Consider the following 25,290-nt stretch of genomic DNA (forward strand, 5'->3'; position numbering starts at 1 on the left):
CCAGTAATTATATATTATTAATAATGGTGACAACAATTCAAAAAGGATGTTGATTGAGTAAACAATGAGAAAGGTATTTTAGAGTTAGAAGAGTGCAACTAACGAATAGGCTCAGAATGCGAGTGTGGTAGTGATGTTCAGTCCATGACACCCAAACAAAACAATAATCTGTGCAGAACAATGCAAAATGTACTCGAGGTGCTTCAAAATAATGTCACGGACTGGTTCAACTATCTGCGGGAAATGCATAAACATTAGCAAGATAACAATTCAATTTGAAGTGAGAGGAAATAATCTAATCCGTCTGCAGAAATAATAATGTGATTAACATCATAAAATATGTCAACATTATAATTCATCTGATGAAAACCTAGCAATCTAATAATTATAATCAGTCGCTACAGAACTGGTAAATAAATAATAGAAACGTTCGCAGGGAAGTACTGAACGTTGTTATTGCTAATCAGAAGCGATAATGCAAAAAAGCATGCACGAAGCAAATAAGCTAAATTCTGGTGCGTAGATTATTTACTTTCTTCTGCCAGTCAGCACTCTAGAAGCACCTGTACCAATGAAAAAGAAGGCAAAAAAATCTCTTCTAATAGACGAGCCATGCGTGTAAACGCTGTGGTTGCCGTGATGGGTTTGCGGTTTCTCTCTCTCTCTCTCTCCCACCCCCTCCCCCCTTTGCAGGGCCCATGCTCTCCCCTCCCCTCCCTTGCTGCTGGGCTAGGGGTCGGGGTGTTCGAGGGGCGGAGGGTGGCAGCTGCCGGCCTCTGATTGGCAGCCGGCTGCCCGATGTCATGGGCAGTGACGTGCTCGAGTGCAGCCAGCGCGGGCTCGATTGGCGTTTGCAAGCGAGTTGAGGCGGTGGCAAAGAGCGGCTGATCACCAATGATCAGATTTAATCGTCCCTGAATTGAAACTTGGCAGGCACTGAATTATGAGATTGCTTCACTGTTTTGCTGGATTAATTCGCATTTAATCGTATTTTTTTATCTGAAGTAACCTTGTCTAGTGGTCATGGGGTCTATAATTTCATTTTTGTTTAGATGTACAGGCTCGTGAAAGATCCTTCTTTACTCTAGCGGATACAAGGTGGATCTATGTTAAGAAGCAAAGGGAAAGCAGAGGAAGTTTAAGAGGGGAGAATGCAGGCTGTTTATTGGTACACTGTCCTTCTCCTCCAGAGCACACTTTACCTGGTAAGTTTCTGAATGCTTGTTACCTTCAACGTTATGAGAAATGTGGGCATGATAGACTATGTTGCTCCTTACAGTGATACACTTGAAAATGAAATACGGAGTGTCGTCTGATGCTAGTCACTTAGTGATTTGATGCCGTAGGAGAAAAAACCGCGTTTAGCTCGGTGGTTCCTTAACAGAGTGGCAAACTTCGTATTTATAACAAACGTGCAGTTTTCTACTGAGAGTAGAATAAAAGGGACGGTGTAAATGACAGTCGTCTCGAAGTCATTTCAGCTCGTAGGTCTGAAAATAAACGCTGTCAAATTTGCTGATCTTTGACAGCAACCTGAAAGGGATGATATCAACAGCGGGGATACTGACCGGAGTATAACTGAAGGGGGTGAGTGGAATTCAAGAAACTCCTCGCAGAGTTGCTCGCACTTTAGATCGGTTTAACACAACGCGTAGTTGCAATGTGCGGGCGAAATTTTCACCCTGAATCATCATAACCTATGCAAATTTTATCATTTCAAATGTATCGCTAAACCACAAAACAGTAACTTTTGCTACTGTGTTCCTATCGCAAAATAACCATCCGATTTATCGTACCTTATCTCATTAATAATTTTACAAGTAACTTCATTTTATTTGCGTTTTATGTGGCACCATGTCTTTGCAATCTGGGCTTTTTTTTTGTAATAACAGCAAATAAACCGTGTGGAAGAACGAGTGGAGTCTGGCTACTTAAACTGCCGGTCTCTGAGGAATTGTTCCTTGAAACGGAGAGGGGCCGTGGTTGCAGTTACAGAATTACGCCAACAGAGAGTGCAGTAGATAGCAGAATGTTATTCATAGACATACTTCATTGGACGCGGAAGGGTTAGGAAAGGATACATGTTGTTGCTAGGAACCCAGCGCCTTTTTAGTACAATGGATATGAACGCATTATTTCAGTTTACCATCTGTGGAATTCTGAGTTTGAAATTCGATCTTGAATGTGTAACTGATTTGCACTCAAATGATCGGGTTGTTTCCATTGCGCGAGTAAAAGGTTTCGCCGGGAGGTTTCCGTGATCCATTTAATTGACCTGTTCCTCAACTTGTTTGAAAGACTGGATAAATACTGTAACAATCGGATAAGCAGCACCAAAGTAAAACCAAGGAAAAGGGGGGCAAAAGTATAGTTACGGAAAGGGAAGCAAACGACTGAGAATAAATATTAGCAAATAAGTTCGAAAATTCCATGGTAAAACAAAGGGATAAAACTGCAACCTCATTTTATAAGTGTGCGCCCATTCTACTGTTTAAAATAGCACAGTTAGACTGGGGACTCGTGACGGATTCATCTAATGTTTAACTTCTGAAATGCATCAACTTGGCTTTTCTAACATTATTGGTGCTAGAGATATTAAACAATTTAACCGACCAGTGACACCAAAATCACAATTACTCATAATTTTAAAAATCTTTATAAAATGTTCCCCAAGAAAAACTCGACTGGATAACTTTGAAGTCCAAACACATCAAAGGTCGCTGTCCTTACTCTGGAATTGCCGCATTGGTGCACGATTTGTTTTCACGTCCTCTTATCAGGTTAGCCGCATTCATTTTCTTCCAGTTGTGAACTGGAAGCTTTTCAAAATAATTCCTTTCGCAAATTATGCTGATATAATTAACGCTTAGTTACAGACTTCATTAGGTGTAATGCTTTCTGGCTGTAAACTCGTTAATACAGAAAGATTTGTCTAATTCTCACACCCTGCTACTGAAATCAAGTTTTCAATGATTCGTTGCATTAGAATTGTATACATTCAACAGAATTGATATTGGAAGTAAAAAGAAATCTGTTCAATTATGGCAGAAATGTATCAAAGACGGTAATAAAATAATTAAGAGAGATTAAATTGCTCAGGGAATTCGTGCAGGTCTCGACCTATTGAACAAACGGGATTTGAATGAACTGCGGTTCTGGATTCTGGCTTAAACGCATCGGCAACAAAAAGCTGGCTTGTGATGGTCTGATTTCTCGTGGATGCTGCAAAGGCACATCAGTATTGGTTTGACTTTGAGGGTTAGATAAAGGGTTAATTAACACACGCTAGCGCAATATAGGTGAGGCTCCTTTAATCACCCTATCGAAAAAAAATACGTTTTAACACGGCGTTGTTTATTGTTAACAAACATAATTTTATATCACTCAGGATATTATAAACTACAATATCTAATGCTCGAGTCAAATACCATCCTCGTATTCTTGATGAAAATATGTTACCTAGAAGTAGACATTTTAAAATAAAACTTTGCTGAATACTGAAAGATTTAGACAGGGATTTAGCAGATTTAAACTCTGCTGTGTTTAAGCATAACAACAAAAAAGTGGACACGTAACGAGTGTGTTATGAGAGAAAGTAGCGCTTTTATGATAGAATAGCCTGGGAGTTGCCACACTCTGTCCAAAGAATAGATAGTTTTCTTTCACAGCTAACAGTCATGTTCTAGTCGTCACCGTCTCACCTCCCACTGTCACCCCACCCCAACTGTTTGGGTTCGCAAGGAGGCATACACACACGGCTAGAAATATCTCTTACGAGGTATCCTCAGGTTTAAAGGACGCAGTCCTGGACGCTAGCCAGCTATCGGATAGACCTCAAGCCTTGGGCAAGAAAAGCAAATGACGAAGCAACGGACAGCTGTTTTATTTAAAAACAGGATGAAGACGATCATCTGGGAGGCGCCTGAAGCATATGGCGCAGGATGAATGGGCAGGAGCCCAAAGTCATTCCTTCCAGCAAAACTCAAACTGGGACTCAAGATGCGCAAGGATTCCCGTCACATGAAGGCTCGGGGTGGAGACGCTATATATTGGCCACAAAGATAGAGGATATGCGCTTGAAAGCAAATATATTGTGCACTTCTCAACTTTGTTTTTGCTGGCAATACCACAGCTTTGCTCCGGTCCGGGTAGCAATTATTTTGGTGCCTAAAAGGATAATTGAATAGTTTTCCTTTGTACCGTCGACTCCACAAATAATGCAACATATGCCTGAAAAGGTCGTGTCTACTTTCGGTAATCATTAGAGAGTGCCATTTAATTACAGTTTGGGACATTAAATCAGAAAAAAATTCCAAATTGTCAATAATTTTGACGATTGCTTCACTAAAGTTTATTGCCACATTCCGAACATCACTCTACATTCTTCCGGGGGCATTTATGGCAAATCAAAGCAATACTTAATTGTACATATATTGTCCGCCAAACGACATAACTCACATCCGCTGCAAACAACTGACAGTTGCTTTCCTTTGGCAGGGTATCGGCTGTCAGCGGTAATGATCGTTTACCCTCACCGATATCGCCTCCGACGTTTATAAGCAAATTTACAAAATTGAATTTTTGATTGCTATTGTTTAGTTTTAGATAGCGATGGAACGGTAATATACAAAGGCTATGTGAATTATACTTTTAAAAACTTGAGATATAAAGCTTTATTTGCTACGTACATACTTGAGCTCAATTTTAAAACCTTTTTCCCCCCTACAAATATGAACGCCGTTGGTTCATCTCGGATTTTAGAAGAGCTTCATTATTTTTACTTGTTGGGATGGTCACCATCCCCGAGATATCTCGTCATCATTAGATCAATGGTTGGTGCTGTTCTGTGTTCTCTTCTGTACCATACTACCGGAATTATTGACTACATCACCAAGTCCCAAACCCAACCCGAAGGCGGTTGCAAGTTCATTCCCTGTTACTAGTACTGTAAATATAATAGCACCATGGCTTTTATGTCATTATATCTGGTTGCCTGTGGAGGCCTGGACGCACGTGTAAACGCCAGTGTGTCCAATCTGTTAACTCAATGCATATATGCTAATTTCCCTCCAAAGCTCCTCATGCGATGTAATGTCATTTTGTCGTAGCTCATTTTATGAAGATATTGATGTTGATAATAGTGGCGCGCACTTGGCTCTCTTGGAATTCTGGCGAACTCAGCCGTAAAAACGTGCTTTATATTGAAATGATTGAATAGATTTCGCCAAGACAGAAATACGCTGAAATGTTGGGCATAAGTCTACGTAGGATTGGTACACCAGTAACCCAAGTCTAGGTGATGAAGATAAACCATGGGTTGCATCAAGAGGACACTTACTTACCTTTCTTTCGTGGGCAGCATTTGGATTTCCGGGTAGGAGTCGACAGGACAAGACGAACATAAATATGATGAGGACGCGGCCAGGAACCCGAAGTCCCAGGCGTTTATCGCGACCGGTTAATCTCGGCACATTTTGGGCTAACAGCGCATTTTATGACACAGGAAATAAAATTTATGGGAGCAGGAATATTGGAAGCTGCTGTTGCGACCGACCCTTTACAATCTTGACATCCCCAATTATTGCTGATCCGTCCATTGGCATGCAGAAAACAGCATTCTTGTGCACAATACAAGATTATCCTGGTGTCTTACGCCGCGACTCCTGTAATTCAAACAGAGACCTACACATCGCTCTTTAAACAGAAATCTTATATTCAGGACTGACATGTTTACAGATTGCATTTTATCAACATAAAGTTTAAAACAACCCTTTATTGTTTTGCCATTTACTGTACAAGGCGCTCTGTTGTCAGTCAATCAATTCAGCTCGAAAGTCGAATGAATTATCTTTAATGAAAACGTTCCCCGGATGAATATTATCAGCGATTTCTTCTGTTTGCTCTGCTTCCCACAAGTCTAAAGACTTGTGATGCAATTAGATAAAAGATAGGAAACCTGATTCAAAAGATATTCTTTTGATTTCTAAACGTCTTCAAAACTGATTGGCGATCTGCTTGCGCATAAAAATGACAGAGTAAAAGACTGATGCATACACAGTAAGAGTCCCGGTAATTAATAATGGGAAATGGAGTAGCTATTATTTGGAGAGTTGTCAACCAATCATCCATTAACCGGTGATATAATAAAGGCACTTTTTGTGCGATTGTACTGTTCCTTTAAAAGTGACATCTGACTCTTCTGTTTGGTTCCGAACCTCAGTGTAGGCCAGTGGGATCATTACCGGTGGCAGTAACTGTTGCGAATGCCCGTTGTTAATTCAAGAATTTCTTATCCAATTCCACTAAAGTGCAACATTTCGTCAGTAGTCTTAAGCCATAATAATCTAAACTGGGAACAAATGAATATGATAGATACCGGGAGTCTTTCCAAAACTGCGTCCTTGGCTATGTTACATTGCTACCTGTTCTAAAACATTCCCGTTCAAATATGCTGGACTCTGAAGGCGTTCTTTAGAGCAGAGGGAGAGCGAAGATTTCGGTGACTAGGCCAAAAGCCATGTAAAGGCTTCGCCTCTTTAACGCCCATTTAAATGCAACACCGAAATGGATATTCAATGCACCATTCACATTACATGCTTATTTAATGGATATTAATTGCAGTCTCTTGAAATGGAAAAGACAAAATGATGGATTGGCTTCTGGATTTACGATTGAGAGAAGTGCTCGTTTAGTAATTCCGCTGATTTATTAAATGTCCCAGCGATGCGATCATCTTTACATACAAAACAATATTTTTCACTGTCATTATATGATAGCCAATGTGCCTAGGAGGCAGGGACCAGTATTCCAGTAGATTGGCAACCTTGTGTTTTTCTTAAGAATATGGCAAAAGATGAACTTTATTTAAAAATGCGTGTGGTCTTCCATTTAAATTAAGAAGTAAGAGTTTTGAGACACAGTGAAGTGCCGTTCTTTGAGGACCTCTGTTTCAACGTAAGTGCTTTGTCACCTTTTTAAATCGACCACTTGCTGTAATTAAAAACGGACGCCAGTTTGCAGAATTGTACGTATTGAGAATTGAACAGAATTTGATCATGTTGGTTTAACGTTGACTCTGGTTGGTAAAGTACAGGCTTCTTAAGTTTTCTTCGCCTGTTATTAAAATTTCCCCAGTTGTCATTTGCCGAATAGTGGATTTCAAATTTTCTTCTTCCTATTTCCTTCTTTTGATTAGAGAAATGAACAGAGATAATAGTTAAATTCTGGGATCCAGAAAGCCACGTATGACCTGAAGAATGCTGCAGGTTCAGCACGCTCCATTGTTTACCTAAGAAAAGGGTACTCCCGGGAATAAGTGTACCATTCGCCCTACTACCCCCACTCACGACTAACATAGCTGTCTTGGTTTTGGTACATTTAAAATCTTAAAAGTATTTTAGTTTCAAGAACCGGGATTCAGAGGCAGGACAAATCTTGAGACTCGGGTCGATGAATTTCTTAATTAAAGTTTGTCGACCTGAAACGTTAACTCTGTTTCCATCTCCACAGATGCTACCTGATTCGATGGCCTTTCCAGTTTGAATATTTGAGAACGAGATACGAGGGGCTTGTTTGCTAAACGCAAGGCAACCCAGTGCAGTATAGAATGGCAAAGCTGATGCATATCGATGCTAATAAATATCCTCTTGGCGGGGTGTTGTGGTTTATGAAGAGTACACCTTCAGCCGCGACCCCAAACGCCACAACAAAGGGAATAGCATACAGGTCGGGACCCGTACTTGCAAGACGAGCAGACAGTAACAAAGGAGGAATCTCATTCCAAAAGTAAAACGATTGAAAACACGCGCGTTAAGGCAAATGCCAACCTCTGCGAAGTTTCCTTGAAATTAAAACAAAATTCAAAGGACAATCCAGATTGCATTTAGTAACATAAATGACCCTTTCTTTCAAAATTTGTGTAAGCGTATATTTCGTAATTTGCTGTAGAAACAATTATTCATCGAATTGCCAAAACTGAGTACGACGGATGCTGGAAATCTGAAATACAGATATAAAACTCCAGAACTATTCAACAGCTCCGTGCCGAGAGAAACAGAATTTAATTCAGTGATCATTCATGGCAAATTTTTAATGAAATATTAGAGCTGTTTCTTCTTCACAGGTTCGGTCTGAGTATTTCATTTAATTAACAATGGCGAGCATTGTGATTGGATTGTGCATTTGCTCCATTTATGAACTTGAAGTCTCAAAAGACCGCAAACTTGCTTTACGCGGATCTAATCGGTGACCAGATAAGTTGCCTCTGAAGTAAACTCCTGTGATTTTTAACTACAGAGAACTGGCTCCATTTTTATTTCGCAAATTCTGTCGTTGTGCGCACGGCCGTGTTCACTGCAATGCAAATCTTTCCGACTTTCTCCCAATGCACTTAATTGTGGAGGAACACGGGACTTGCGCCATACCGAGACAAACTCTTGTATATACATGGGGAGCTTTACACTGAATGAGAAAGGAGTGACAGAAGTGGAAACGGAGAGGGGAGATCTTAGTCGTTCACAATCCCCACACTATTACTTCCTAAGTTGGCAAAAACACATATTATTAATAGATATAGCAAGCAATGTCTTAGTGCGATCATTGTAACAACTATCATAATCGTTGCTACTGTAAAATGAACATATTCAGTCTTATTCCTTCAAGGTATGTTACATTGCAGTCATTGCCTATTACACTCGTCGTACTCAATAAAGTGTACGACAACTTGCAAATTACGTAATTAAACGGACGTTATCATTGCACATCAAAAAGCGTGCATAGCGAATGCTTGTCGAAGCGACTCCACTTTGAGAAATTCTAACGACGTGACCATGAAAGTACTTAGAAACACGTTTCAAGTTAGTGGAAAGCATCATGACAAATAAACAAAACTTCATTATTTGTGTCTTCTTCAGGGCCATAATTTCAAACACATCAGACGCAGTTCTTCCAATATGCGTGGAAGACAACCTCATGGCACACTAATGATTTGTTCACTTTAACTTCTGCCTCCAAACAATTTCGCGCAATTTTCGAGCTATAAACAGAGTTCATTAAATCTTTCCACACAAAACGTTGCCTTTGGAGAGGGAAAGGCGAAGGGAAGTAATACTGATTAACCAGGTGGTGAGGACAAACAAAACTCTGAGGCAAGGTGCGTAATATTCCAGCGAAGATACAAGGCATTAATTAGCTGCACTCATCACAACCTGGCTCTTCCGACTTGCTCACGGATTCAGGAGCTCGAATTGGTTAATACCAAGCCTCAGGTGCCTTTGGAAGAACGCGAGGTGAGTTAATGAGCAATGCGGGTTGAAGATGACGACAGAGAAATTGCAAGGATGTCCCAGAGATCTGGCCCACGAAGTACTAATGATCCAGCGAACGTGACGGAGCGGTGCGGTTTACTTGCCCTGAAATAGGCGCAAGTCTTGAAAAGTGACCAACAAAGCCACAAGCTACTTATTAAAATATAAAAGGCTCGAAGTACTTCGCTGGTTGGCAGGTAAATATTTTCGAGTCTACCAGTCGGCAGGACAGGACACCCGCCGCTCCACGGTAAAAAGGGAACTGGGCGGTCCTGTCTGTAACTCTGATCAGTAGCTTCGTGCTTCGAAAGACAAAGGCCCGTTCGACGGGTAATTCCCTTTCTACCACTATACCCAGCAGGATCGTGGCCCCTGGTTCAAATACGCTAGCTACATGACATCTGTTTACTTGGAGCAGTTACAAAAAACGCGGGTCAGGCAGCATTTATAGAGGGAAGTATAAACAACTAAAAATGAGAAGGCGCGATCCAAGACGTCGACTGTCCAAATCCCCCGCCCCGAGAGGCTCTTCGCCTATTTGCTTCGGTTTCCAAAGGGGTTACCTCGCCCACCATCATTCTGAGGATAGAGTTCCATTACCATTTCGAAACGTTGATAATGTAGAAAAAAATGGCCTGATATTTATACTAAATGAAATGGATATTGAAAGGGCTTCTAATTTACGCGAAGTCCGTCGACATTTAACGTCATTGAAAGATTGTTGGTTGAAATGCATTTCTATATGTTCAAAAAGCTTTCGTAATCTCTTAACACGCAAGGCTCCCCAAACTATTCAGTTCTTAACCCGGAAGACGGCTGACACGCAGTTAGGAATCCAGAATGTTTCAATGACAACTTTGCATTTTCAGCACAGTAAACTATCGTCAAAAAAAAGGCGAGTCGGCTACCTGGTCCCTCAAGCCTGCCCCGCGCTTTAATATGATCTACTCTAGGCTTTCACTCAAGTTCATTATCAATCCGCAAACATTCCTAATTGCCACCTATTACCAGTCTCAAAGCCATCTTGGGTGTTCAACTCCAGAGCTTCACAACCATCTGCGAGAGAAAAAAGTGCTATGTTCCTTGGTTTTAGATGGCTGGCTCCTTATCCTGAAGTTATATCCCCGCCTTTGAGACTCTCTCTCTAGTGAAGACATCTCAACATCTACCCTATCATGCCCTCTTAGGATCTTATCTGTTTCAAGACGTTCAAATACCATTTTTTCAAAGCTCTTAAGAATACAGACCCAACCTGTTTAGCTTTTCTTGACCGGATAACCCTCTCAGTCCATAAATTAGCTCCTCGAGTCTCCTCTGGACTGCTTCCAGTGCTGCCATATCCTTTCTTAGATAAGGAGTCCAAAGCTGTGCGTAGTGTTGTATCAAATCTCCCTGTGTAAAACTCTACTCCTTTTGCAACAAAGGACATTGTGCCTTTTCACGTGCTCTCAATTAAAATAAATTTGACTCTAATTCACTGAAGGAAACTTTAGGCTCCGATTAACAGAAGCTTGTTGGAAGAGATGGCTGTTTAATCGACCTGTTGGGGGAGAGAAATCTGGCAAGATCGAGAGAGGGAATTCAAGTTTGACTGAAATAATTGGAAAACTCCGAAACCAATAAAATAAAGTAGAAATAAAGGAATGCAGGGGGCTGGAAGGGAATACAGATGCAGGGAAGTAGCGCAACGTGGAAGGGATTGATAACTTTAAAATAAACCGTAATATTATTAGGGTTGGAAGTCTTTGTTGCAAGAGTTGCTACAAATCTCTTCTGCAGTGTTTTGTGGAGATATATTCCCAACTATAAAAATAATTTAATTGCCGTTAAATACGTGGATGTAAGAGCCACTACTGAATAATATGTGAGGTCAGTTTGGAAAGTCAATGTAGATATACTGAAATTGCCTACTATTTCTGTATATCTTCACTTGTGCATATTAAAGGAAATGCAATTTCTCTTGAAAGACTTCCCAATAAAACTATCTCTGCAAAGAATTGTGCACAAATGTGCTTCAAATGAAAAGAATAAATTACATAGTTTAATTGCAGAACAATAGATTCTGGTCCTGCTCAAGTCTGGAGTCTTTCTCCAAATGGTTCAAACCAAAGTACAATGTCCCATCATGAACAATAGGGTCTGATAACAGTTTTGATGAAACACATCTTTATAAAATTTAAAACACTATTATGACTGATTGTGATGGGCACCAAAGCAGCCATTGATGGTGCTACGTGGGGAACTGATATGAGGATCATATGTTCACATTTGGACCTTATATCATGTTATCTCTCAGATTTTATTTCCCATCCTCTTTTTATCCAGGCATTTCAATACTTGATAGGATGCAATGATATCCACCCTTATTCTTTTAAACTCCAGCAAGTACAGGCCCAGAGCTATGAAGTGCTCCTCATATTTTAACAGTTCCATTCCCATGATCATTCTTGTGAACCTCCTGATGACAGCATATTTTTTCTTAGATAAGGGCTTCAAAATTGCTGACAATACTCAACACTACCTGCTCCTCCACCTATCTTCATATTGTCTGGGAACTTGGATGCAAATCCACCAATCCTTCATCCAAATTATTGATATACAATGGAAAAGAAGCAGTCCCAACACCAACACCTGCAGCACACCACTAGTCACTGGAAACCAACCAGAAAAGGCCCAGTTTATTTCCACTCTTAGCCTCCTGCCAGTCAGCCAACCTTCTATCCATGCTAATATCTTTCCCATAATACCATGGGCTCTTACATTGTTAAGCATTCCCATGTGCCTTATCAAGCCTTATCAAGGGCTTCAATAAGTCCAAATAAACAACACCACTGACTCATCTTTGTCTATCTTTTCCCCCTTAGAAGACCATGCTGAGTTTGGCCTGTTTTATTGTGTGCCTCCAAGTATTCCCAAATCTCATCCTTAATAATAGAGTCCACCATCTTCCCAACTACTGGCCTTATATTTCCTTCTTTCTGCCTTCTTCCCTTCTTGAACAGTGGATTGCAATGATCAATTTTCCAGTCTTCTGGAACCATTCCAGAATTTAGTGGTTCTTGAAAGATCTTTACTAATGCCTCTCCAGTCTCTTCAGCTACCTCTTTCAGAACCCTGGGTGTAGTCCATTGGGTCCAGGTGACTTATCTGCCTTCAGGCTTTTCAGCTTCCCATGCACCTTCTCTTTAGTAATAGCAAAACACTCACTTCTGCCCCCTAACACTCTTGCATTTCTGGCATTCTGCTAGTGTCCTTCATAGTGAATACTGAACTAAAGGACTTATTAAGATTCTCTGCCATTTCCTTTTCCCCATTATTACCTCTCCAGCATAATTTTCCAGTGGTCTGATAACCACTTGGCTTTCTTTTACTGTTTATATACTATACCTGAAAAAACATCTTGTATCTCCTTTTATAGCACTGGCTAGCTTACGAGCATGTTTCAGTTTTTTCTCTTTATCTCTTTTTAAGTTGTCTTCTATTGGTTTTAAAAGCTTCCCACAAAATTCTGTTATATTATGTCCCTCTCTTTTGGTTTTATTCTGTCTTTGATTTCTCTTGTCAGCCCTTCATCATATTTGTCAGGCATCATTCATCACTGGAATGTATCTGTCCTGCTCTTTCCAAGTTTTCCACATAAACATCAGTCATTGCTGTTTTGCCATCATTTCTGCTAGTGTCCTCTTACAATCACCTTTGGCCAGCTTCTCTCTCTCCGTAATTCCCTTTTACTCCACTGTAACATTTGATGTTATATTCTCAAAATGCAGGGTGAATCCTATCATATTATGATCACAGTCCCCTAAGGTTTCCTTTACCTTAAGCTTCCTAATCAAATCTGGGTCATTACATAACACCCAGAGAGCTCAACTCCAAGCTGCTCTAAAAAAAAACCCCGCAGGCATCCTACAAATTCCCTTTCTTGGGATCTAGCACCAACCTGATTTTTTGAATCTACCTGCATATTGAAATTTACATGATTTTCACAACATCACCCTTTGACATGTGTTTTCTATTCCCTGTTGTAATTTCTAGCTCAAATCTTGGCTACTGTTTGGAGGCCTGTATTTAACTCCTATCAGGGTGTTTTTACTCTTTCAGTTTCTTAACTCTACCCACACGGATTCTACATCTTCTGATCCTATGTCACCTCTTTTCAATGATTTGATTTCATTTTTTAATAATAGTCACCTCACCCCCCCTGCCTACCTTCCTGACCTTTCAATGCAATGTGTACCTTTGGATGCTAAGCTCCCAAACAAGATCTTCTTTCAGCCATGACTCACAGATGCCCACATCATACCTGCCAATTTCTAACTGCACCAGAAGATCATTTACCTTATTCCATGTACTATGTGCATTCATATGTAACACCTGCAGTACTGTATTCATCACCCCTTTTGATTTTGGCCCCCTGTTACACTTTAACTCATTTCACTGACTGAAATTTTACCCTATCATCTGCTTGTCCTTCCTCATAGCCCCACTACACACTGCATTGACATGTATAGCAACTGCCCCATCCTCAACCCTATCACGCCAGTTTCCATTCCCCTGCTAAATTGATTAAACCCTCCCCCAAGGTTCTAGCAAACTTTCTCCTAGTGCTAGGAGTGCCCTTGGGTTCAGGTGTAACCCATCTTCTTTTTACAGGTCCTACCTTCCCCAGAAGAGATCCCAATGATCTGGGTCTGAAGCAAAACACTGACCCCTGTACCAGTTCCCCAGCCTCGCATTCATCTGCCAGATTATCCTATTCTTACCCTCACTGGCATATAACAGAGGCAGCAATCCAGAGATTTCTATCCTGGACATCCTGCTTTTTAATTTACTGCCTTAATCCCTATTCCATCTTCAGGACCTCTTCCCTTTTCCTGCCAGCATGTACCTTGACTTCCAACTGTTCCCCCCTCCACCCCCCTTTAGAATGCCATGGTTCCATCTAAGACCTCCCTAACAGTGGCACTTGTGAGGCAACATACCATCCGAACATCTCTTTCACGTGCACAGAATGTGCTTTCTGCCTCTCTAATTATGGAAATCCCCTATCACTACTGCACACCTGCTCTCCCCCTTTCTGTTCTGAGCCACAGATCCAGGCTCAGTGCCAGAGACCTGATCACTGTGGCTTCGTAGTCATTGCAAACTTAAAACTTTGTTTATTGACCAATCCTTTGGTCATCCATCTCATTTGCTGTTTGAAACCCATTCTGTGACATGATTTTGCCACATTCTAAATGTCACCAAAGGAGTGGTAGTGACACAATATTACCTTCTCCGTGAACATCATTGGTTTCCCATTTCCATCACTCTATTTGCACAGAGCAATCATGAAGTTCTCAAAAATTATGTTTGCAAGTACTTGTGGGGCAGCACTACTAATAATTTGAGCTACTTTTGTGAAAATTATGAATTCAAATCCAGCCTAAATCTATCCATAAACAAATTCTGACTTTCTTTCCAGTCCTAATGAAGGGTCTCGGCCCAAATGTCGACTGTTTATTTCTTTCCATAGATGCTGCCTGACCTGCTGAGTTCCTCCAGCATTTTGTGTGTGTTGCTGTAAATCTAATTAATTTGATGCACGTGTTTACCCGCCTTCCCTAAACCTGCTGAAAACTAGGGTAGAATTTGCCAAAGAACTTTGTTGTTTCAGTAAGGGAGTTTATTTTTATTTAGTTATTTTATTTAGAGATTCAGTGTGTAATAGGCCATTCAATCTGCAATGAGCTCTGATTTAACCTTAGCCTAATCACGTACTAATCGGTACATCTTTGGACTGCGGTAGGAAACCGGAGCAGCTGGAAAATGTCCACACATTCTGTGGGGAGGACATACGTCCTCCTTACAGAGCATGCCAGGACTGAACTCTGATACCCAGAGCTGTCATAGTATTACGCTAACAACTACGTTATCACAGTGCATCACATCCTGTCCGGGTTGCCACTACATCAGAGTCCAAATTTGGGCTTGCTCAGATACCAGCAAGCTAAATGGATGCACCTGGGGTAAAGAGTATGTGTCAATAGTCTGGGAAGTAAGAATGCTTCCAAAAGAAAAATAGCTCTAATTCATTCATATTTCAAAAATATTTCCTCGTTCCGATATCTAAGTACAGCATAGGTAAAGGTGGACATGGTAAAGATCTAACAAGGACTTAGAATACCTGGGTTTAGTATAATTTCCCTGGTAACGCATACTTAGGCTTTATCTTCTGTAGTTGTGGTTTATAATATTAAGATTAGTGTGAGCCCTACAGCGCTTGCAATATTAAATCTATTATGTAGAACCTGTCCACCCTTAACACCTTGGTCAAGGACGGAAATTTCTGCAAAGTGTCAACATATTTCTGTAACTGAATGAAAAATAGAACTCAATTGTCTCAAAAATCTGCTGTTCATCTTATTTTCAACTGGAAGAGGGTAAATCTGCACATCCAAGCAGTGTTTCTCTAATGTATTGGAGTAAAGTGCTTTACTATGCTCTTCTTATGTAAATTCAAGTAAAGTGATTATGTATCATACCATACAAGTCTCTTGAACTACTGGCCCCATTAAAACTTAATGTTGTTGTATCCAATTACAAACCATCAAATGTTATTAAATTGAATGAACAACTCGGGTTTATTTTGTGGTGTTTGAACATTCGTGTTCCATCTTTACCCCTATTTCCCCTATAAGGGCCTTGACTTTTTGCAAATAAATGGCACCAAAATCTTCTTCTATAATGTACTTGAATTGTGGAGGAAGTTTGTCTATCACTACAGAGTTAAGATGTGATCATTGCAATATGAATATGAACAATTTTTGCATATAGTATTACTTTATTTACTTTCATAATTGTATCTTTCTTTCCCAACTTTCTATTGGCTTACTTTTTATTCGCCATTCTGTTACCTACATGACACCAAGTATAATGAGTAGTCGTCTATTCTAATTGTTATCAGTAGGCAAATTCCCATTCTGGATTCCTACTTCAGATGCACAATAATGCAACCGCGAGTCCCAGAACAGTTGGCTAATGACTACTTCATTGCTATAATGAGCTTTTTTACTGAAACATTAACAATTTAATCTCATGATTTCACGTAACTTTCATTGCATTCATGGGATTTGGACTTGCATCTCAATAATGTTTGAAACCTATATGGATTCGTAAACTCCACGTCTTTCTTTTCCTATCAGCTGTTAATTAGCTCTTGCGATTTATAGCTCCATAAATCCACAATTCAGTAATTAAGTCTATGCCATAGACAATAAAATGTCTGAGTGTTTCAGTTATAATTTATAAATTTGCAGTGGACCAAGAACAGGTTAAATGATGCTGTGAAAGGACATCTCATATTGGAAACATTACGGACACTGTAAGACGTATGACATTTATTTTTAAGATGGCATTGTTTTATTTTTGCTGGTATAAACATATAACAAAACAAACCTATTTATCTTCCTGTAATCTGTAAAACACTGTCTCCTCCTCTAGCCCAACTGCTCTTCCATGAAGTCATCTTAAGCAGACACTTATTAGTCAATTTCTAAGACTCGGCCAGAGACAAGCCCCTGATACATAACCTGCCAAGTGCAATACTTTCAAAAGGATCAGCAATCAAGCACACTGATTGTACACAGTGCAAGGCATTACTTGTCTCTAGTTGTAGCACTTCCTGTTTGAAAATAAAAAGGGATCCAAGGTAATTTAACGCAATCCTGTGAACACTAATCTTCTATCGATGCAACGTGTCTTCAGAGAGCAGCTGTTGAAGAGTAGCTGTCATTGAATACATGGTTATTGACGGACTGGACTGTGATTCATGGGGCACTGATCAATGAAATAAAATTGTAATTGAGGATATTGTGAAAGCATTATAAGGACATTGTTAGTTTACTCCATCCAGTATCCTGATGCAAAGGAAGGAAAACATTCTACTTTAAGGCAACAACCTTAATTTATGACACTTTTCACTCTTTTTCTATTTGGATTTAATATCATGAAACCTCCATAAATTATGCATGTCTTGACAACTGTCAGATTATTGCTATCTCCAAGGTATGGATTAACATTTTTATACGTTGTAACAATGAATAACTTTTGTAACCAGAGTGACTACCTTTTCCAGAGCAGCATTACGCAATCTTTCTTGACATACTTAATTTAATATACATCTTAGCTCAAAGCTTCTCCTCTGCCTCGATCAACAGTAGGTCAAGCAGATCTTTTGGAGGGATTCTTGATACATTATCGTAGGACAGTGGTTTACAGGATTTGCAATTAGCATCAGGTTTTATCTACTTTTTATCCCCTAAGTGATCACCTCTCATTGCTTGCACTTGTGGTAATCAGTCCTGGCTTCTGCAGAACAAATTTTTCTCTGACACTAATGCCAGGCAAGCTCATGCATTGTTTTCCAGCCTTCCACCCCACCTGGAAAGCTGAGGTGGGGACAGTGGTGAAATATCTTTTGATTTAATTTGGCTTAAAATGGGTTGCGTTTTTGATGTTGTCAGGTATCACATTCTATACAAATAGTTTTGGCTGTCAGGCAATTCTGCTCTGTCTTCTCCATGAGGACTAGTAATTTACTTTTAAAAGGCTAAAGAGTCCATCTAAGAAATGGCACCTAATTATAGTGCGCTCCGCTGGACTTTTTTCAGCGATCTGCTCCTGCTTTATGTAAGGATGATTTGCATTCATGCAGGGCCAAGTTTGTCTTTGGAATAACACAGCTTCATGCCCAATAAAGAAAGAAGAACAAAAAAAAACAGCCAAAGCTTGGCAGGACATTTGTAGGGAATGACATAATTGTAATGGGTCATCATTAACAGAAAAGGTTTGAGATAGAGCAGGTCTTAAGCAAATTCAGAGACAAGGAAAGGGGTGAGTGGTAGGGAAATGGACAAAAGGCATAAGGGAAGGGTTTTGATAGAGGAAAACAAAAGACATTGTAGGGATTTTGGTAAAGGGCACAGGCAACTGGTGATGTGTAATTAAAAATATTTGGTTTGCAAGTAGTTCCAATGGCAATGGTAGAATCAACAGTTGCAGCCCCATAAAGTGAGCAGAGGTTAGAATGGGAATAGGTACAGGATTAAAGCTAATCTGATGACTAGTGTTTTCCTTGAACACTTGTCCAAGACTGAACAATTTGAAACTTGTCTTGCTTTCATCAAGTCCATAGTCAATTTTCCTTTCTTTCCACAATTGCTGCATCAATCTTTCAGGCAACTGTCTAGTCATCAACTGACACCTAAAATCATTACTCCTCACTCTCATTTGCTTCCTCACTCTTCCTGTTTCCATTTCTATTGTCTGAAAACCTTATACTGTGTCTCTATTTGTATTTCAACCTCTCCCATTTCCCACAAATTCTCAACTTTTTTTGCTCTTTCCTCTACTTCTGCCTCTGCAATTGTTTAAAATATATTTCTAAACTTTGCCATTTCTGGTATTGTGTGCTAACCCTATGTACCTCTACATGGCTGCAGCTTGCTCGAGGATTTCCAGCTTTCTCTGCTTCTATTTCAGCTGTACAGCCCTTTCTTTCTGAGTTTTTTCTTGTAAGTGTTGTTTTATTGCACTCCTAAATTTGTAATGTACAGTAGGTGATGCTGGTAACCTTGATTTTGGAATTATTATTTCTGAATAGCACCTGAGTGACTGACTTCTATTTATTTGGTCAATTATATTGCTTTTGCCACTCTAAGATGCCATTAGTGAAAACTCGGCTAGGTCCTATGTGCAATGAAAGGCCATGAGGGAGAAGTGCATTTGACTAATTGGTAAACATACGATGGTGCATCGCTTGAGGATAGATTTTTCTGGGTCTGGAGTCACATTTAGATGAGGACTACAGATTTCTTTCCTTAGGAATGTTAGGGAATCAGATTGGCTTTAAAAAACCAGAAAAAACAATCCAGTGGCCTTATGGTCACCCCTTTCACAGGGATCTTTGAGTTTCTCACCGTGCAACCAGCTTGTGGAGTTGTGGTTAACACAACACTTTACAGTACTAATGAGCTGGGTTCAATTCCTGTTGCTGCCTGTAAGGAGTTTGTACATCTTCCCTGTTATCCTGTGGGTTTCCTCTGGGTGCTCTGGTTTCCTCCCACAGTCCAAAGATGTACCAGTTGTTTGGTCAATTGTGCAGGATTAAATGAGGCTAGGATTAAATCCAGGGATTGCTGGGCAGCTGGGCTTGAAGGGCAGAGGGGCTATTACATGCTGTATCTCAATAACTAAATAACTTTTGTGGCAAGAGAAAACCATCTGCTGGGGTTGAATAGGAGACCCCAGAAAAACAGGGTACAGACTGAAATGTTCAATTTGACTTTTCTCCCTCTTTCACATGAAAAGATAGCCAAAACCAACTGAAAGTGATGTGGAAGCAATAGTCTGACTGCATCACTAAACCCTAAAGTCAGGCCAAAGTCTATGATTCATCGTTCATTTAATTCAAGGTGCCTGATCTCACCACATCCTGGAACATAGAAACATTCCATTAATAACTATGACATATATGGCATGACAATCATAAATCCAAATTAATATTGTAAATAAACCACTTACTTCTATCTAGCCATAATTATTAATGATACATGCTATGATCACAATAAAATTAAAGTGCCAGTAAAGTCAATAAGAATCACTTGGATTTAAGATTACAAGGCTCTTGTGGTCAGATAGCGGTCTGTTCTGATGATGCAGTATTGATTTGAAATGTTAACTGTTTCTCTCTCCACAGATTCTGTCTAACTTTCCCAATATTTCAGGCATGTTATTTCTATATCAGATTTCCAGCAGCCACCACTTTGTAGTTTTCAGAACATTGGTACATAGATTATGAACAGGGTAGTTTTACATTTACAAAGCAGAAACATAAATATCTTCGCAAGAAGGTAAATTTTATGAGCAATACTCTTTGGAAACTAAACAACTGAATGACTGCAGCGTAACACCTAAGTGTGGCAGGTGTTGACTACAAAATACATGATGATAGTTTCCAAAAAATAATGTGAACATGGTTCTATTACCAAATGGTTAATGTTCACCATAAGAGTAAAGATTGAATGCTCAGATGTAATTTTATTATAATACATTACTTTGCAAGTGCTATTTACATTTTAACTGAGGTACTGTAGAATCATTTAATGTGATTCTGTAAGAATTTTCAAAGCTCCAAAAGACTAATTTGAATTTAAAACATGGGGAGTTAAAAAATAGCAATGCACAGTTGTGAGGGAGTAATGAGAACCATCCAGGTTTATGGGCTGAAACTAAAACATAAACATTGCTTTGAATTACTGATGTTTCATTAAAGACATATGTTCCTTACAAAGGCAAATTATTGAAGGTGCCAGACATTTGAATAAAAGGCTGCAAAAATGGCAGGTCAGCTACCTTTTTACAAGGGTGCCATTTACTTTTCATTTGCAGTGAAACCTCCTTCAACAGTGATTGTATTGCGAGTTGTTTAATCATATTGACTCACTCAGTATTTGCTAAGTGTTCAGCCAATGAACTCAGAGCTAGTTTTATTAATGTAATTACTCTAAATGTCACTGAATTGCACCACTGCATTAAAATATAAATATTTCTGACAATTGCACAATATATAATCGGATATTTATCTGGTGATTGCATTCAAAGATTATCAATCCCTTTCTAATCAATAGTGTTGGTTTTATAAACTGCACTGAATCTAATTGTGAGACTTGAGTTTTCTTACCTTAAGTTCTTCTAGAGTTACCCATACTCCCCTCACTTCCATCTCCACCTTCACCTTATTTTGGACCAAAATGAAATGTGTAATATCAAGATGTTTGTTTAACGTCTTGGCTGGAATTCTTAACTGTAATTTCGACTATAATAGAGTCTTATAACCTCAAGGCATTCTTGTTGTATATTAAATTAGGTTCAGTTATAGGAAACAGATCACAGATGCTAACTCACCATACTTTACTTTGTCAAACGTATTTGGACTGCTTTGTGTGAAATTAAAGAATAATAGTTTAGTATAAGGCTTCCTCTCCCCTCATCCTGTGACCACCAAACAACCCCATTTCATCACCTCTGCCAAGATTTTATTGTTGCCCATTTCTATCAACTTGTCTAAAGCACGTTTGATAATAACAATGAATAATTCCCTCACAGACTCAATACTCTTTTTAGAGTTGAAAAAAGAAGTCTTTTTCAGGCTTCAAGAAACAGATTAAGTTACGGACATATAGTGAGTAAATTAAGTTGGTACGTGTGCATTTCAATGCTGCCATTTACACATAGATTATAATGTAGGGTATAACTAGAAGGCTGCCAGATGGAAATGTAAATTACAGGAGTAAATAGGAATAAATATACTTCTATTCAATATACTATGTACATATGTCATAGATGAAATAAATTAATAATAGGTTAACACTGTAGGAGAAGGGTGGCTTAGCTTTTGACTTTGTGGTCCATTTGATTGAAAAATATAGGATCACATGGATCACATAAAAAATCACTGATTTAGCTAATATGTCAATGCTATCTATCAACATATGTGTATGTGTATACATATATCTATATAGATATACTAATAAAGCTCTGTGTTCTGATTTAGCAATAATCCAGACCTGAGGCTGTGGTAATAAAATTAGTAATAAGATTAGCTCTTTCCAAAGTAATGATGTACATTAAAATAGGTCTTGTTCAGCAAGAATTAGAATTTAGTAGTCAGGGCTCCTCTGAATTGATTGCAACTGCTGGTAGGGTGCATATTACCCAAGGGCAGAGAAGTTCTGCTCCAGATCTTCATTCTTAAATGGTGAACACCAAGAAAATCCCAAGTTGATATCTTCAGCTCATAATTCACCTCCAGTTCTTCATTTTCTTAACATGCTAAGACGTCCTATATACCTGATAAGGTGGTAGCTAGTACAGTTCTAAGATGCATCGTAAAGATGTTCTGATGTGATCATTTCACAACAATATTGACACGTGATTCAGGTGAAATTATTTTTACAGGCTCTGTTGTTTCCTTTATCTTTCATTGCCAATATTTATCTGAACTCTCTCTTCTGAACTTGTTACTTCCTTGTGAAAAATATTGCTTCAGTTGCACAATGCTTATCCTGTGCACCCCATCAAACTTGTAAGTCCAGACGTTGATTGTCACGCACATCTTACCTCTGTCTGGAGCATCGTGCTCTTTTCATTCTGTAATACACTGCGGCTACCTCCTGAAGATGGCTGAGATGGGGATTAACATTAGGATGATCCTGGTTGTGGTTGTCATGGTCATAGGAACATCCTGGTCAGGGAAAGCTGCTTTCAGTTTCAATGCAAATTGTAATGGTTAAGAATCTAGTTTAAATGAAAATAGTATCATTTATCTTTAAAGAAGGTTTGGAATATAGATACTAAGATGCTGGTGGATATTTGAGAGAGAATGAGGGGTGACAATATAGAGGTTGATAAAATCAAGTAGGATGTGAATGAAGTGGATGGTCAGAGCCTTTTCCAAAATTATAGGGCACAGAGATAAGGTAAGAGGGCAGAGGTTTAAAAGAGACATGAGATACAACTTCTTTACCCAGAGGCCAGTGAGTGCCTGGAATGAGCTGCCAGAGGAAGAGGTCAAGGTCAGTAACATTACAGCATTTAAGGGCATTTGAATAGGTACATAGAGGGGAAGGTCTTGAAGGGTTCTTGAGTGAATGCAGGCAACTGGGACTAGCAGGAAAGATGCTGTGGTCAGATGGGCTGAAGGACTTGCTTCTATGCTGTTTTACTCTGTGGATTATGATTCTAATAAGTAGGGAAAGGAGAGAAGCAAAGATACACACAGCCATATTAAAGCCTTGTGCTTCAACCATTTCCAATGAGCTGAAACTTTAGGCAATATGATTATTAATAAGAGCTATTTCATGAAGAAAGACTTATACTGCTGGCTGACTAGATTCTTGTATTCATTGCTGGTATATCCTGACATTGACATCAAAATCAAAGTCAGAGCGGTAAATTTATTATCGAAGTACCTTTATGTCACCATACTCTAGCTTGAGATTCATTTTTTTGTAGGCATATGCAGGAAAATAAAGAAATACAATTGAATTTATGAGAAACTGTACATAAATAAAGACTGACAAGCAACCAACGTGCAAAAAACATACACTAAGAATAAGTGAGTCTGTAGGTTGTGGAATCAGTTCAGAGTTGAGGTGAGTGAAGATGTCTACACTGTTTCAGAAGTCTGATGGTTGCAGGGTAATAACTGTTCCTAAATCTGAGGCTACATGACCTAAGGCTCCTGTAGCTCCTGGTAGCAGCGAGAAGAGAGCATAGCCTGGATGGTGTGGGTCCTTAATGACAGGGGTCTTTGATGACTTCAAGGTAAAATCAGTTCTAGTATTGGTAGAATTGATTTATAATTTGCTGCACACAATTAAGAGAAACAGAAATACAATTGAAGTTGAGGATGAAAAGCAAAAAAAAACCAATAACTGCAGTTTTTTCATCATTCTTTTGATGAAGGACTATCAGCTGAAAACTTTAACTGTCTTTCACATTCTACAAATGCAGAGTGTCCTCAGCATTTTCTATTTTTAGTTCCCATAGGCCTCATTTTCATTAGCAAAAATAGTTAATATTTTATCATTGAAATGGTTTTATTTCTTACAGTTCTGTATCACAACGCAGTGGTTGCCATTATTTAATAGGTTGCACGTTTATTACTTCTCTCTTCAGGGGCACAAGCCCCTGAAGCACAAGCTTAAGGATACTAAAGGATTAAGTACCTGTGGTACTTGCACTTCAATTCCTTACAAACCTAATGAGACAAATGTACTCCTTTCATGAAACATAAGCAATCAATGATTCATATTTTTGTTTTATTTTTGCCTTCTGTGGCATTTTTTTCCTAAAATAGATGTTGGAAATCTCCTTACAAGCCTCCACCATTATCACTAATAACTGGTTGCTACAAGTTGGATGGTACCAGCCTCAGATATCCATGTTTAATACTTGCTGTTGGAGGCATCTTAAAAATAATAACTTGTAATTACTTTTCTATTGTAAACCCGCTGTCCATAAAGAATCATGTGAATCAATACACACTCAGTGGCCACTTTATTAGGTACCTCCTGTATCTAACGAAGTGGCCAGTGAGTGTGTGTTTGTGGCCTTCTGCCACTCTAGCCATCCACTTCATAGTTCAACATGTTGTTCATTCCACTGTTGTAATGCGTAGTTATCTGAGTTATTGTCACCTTCCTGCCTGCTTGGTTCCTTAAGACTGTTTAGCAGGGGGTGATAGTAGGGATAAGCTCCCACCACCTATTAAATGCTCCCAATGACATAGGTTACAAATAGCCTCTGACAACCATGTCCAGCTCCTGACCTTCACATCTAGCTTTGCTACTAAGCCTGGCAAAACCATTTCTATGGACAGGAGAAAGGGCCAAGGCAGGTTAGTGGTGTGTTAAGACCGCAGTTGCTTTGGACAGCTGGGGCTCTTGAGCCATGGTTGGAAGCTCATCTAGGAGAAGGAAAGTTTTAATCTCAAGCCTCTGCTGCCTTGCGGCTATACCCACTCATGGGGAAGACTTTGTGAGCAAGCCCTGAGGAAAATCTAGAGCTGGAGCTCCAAGGTGGTTCTATGTTTCGATCAATGCTGACCTGCAACTCTTGCAATGCCACCAGTGCCAAACTATATCACCACTGCTTTTTCTTTGGATTGATCAGCTGTGTGGAGAGGGGGAGCCCGCTACATGGACAACAGCCTGCTCCCCATATCGCACTGCCCTGGGTTGCATGTCACATAGGCAGAAGGGATGCCACATCCATCCTGTCAGCTTGAACCAGACTGGCCACACGCTTATTAACAAGGCATTTTCGCACACAGTAATGCCACTCACTGGATGTTTTTGTTTCTCACACTCTGCTCTGTAAACTTTAAAGCTGGGCTTCCCAACATTTTTTTTAATGTCATGGACCAATACCATTAAGCAAA

At 39.5% G+C, this 25,290-nt stretch overlaps 1 protein-coding gene across 1 annotated transcript in view; it reads left to right on the top strand.

Moving 5' to 3' along the window:
- The first annotated feature begins 833 nt into the window (after positions 1-833).
- Positions 834-25,290, top strand: part of nxph1 (neurexophilin 1) — a 96,494-nt gene continuing 72,037 nt past the window's right edge. Inside the window, exons 1-2 of the mRNA XM_059972611.1 lie at positions 834-933; positions 1,053-1,205. Coding sequence (XP_059828594.1) covers positions 1,152-1,205 — 54 coding nt within the window. The 5' untranslated portion in view covers positions 834-933; positions 1,053-1,151. The remainder of the gene's footprint in view (positions 934-1,052; positions 1,206-25,290) is intronic.

The sequence above is a fragment of the Hypanus sabinus genome, chromosome 6, assembly GCF_030144855.1.
Source record: "Hypanus sabinus isolate sHypSab1 chromosome 6, sHypSab1.hap1, whole genome shotgun sequence".
Classification (NCBI taxonomy): domain Eukaryota; kingdom Metazoa; phylum Chordata; class Chondrichthyes; order Myliobatiformes; family Dasyatidae; genus Hypanus; species Hypanus sabinus.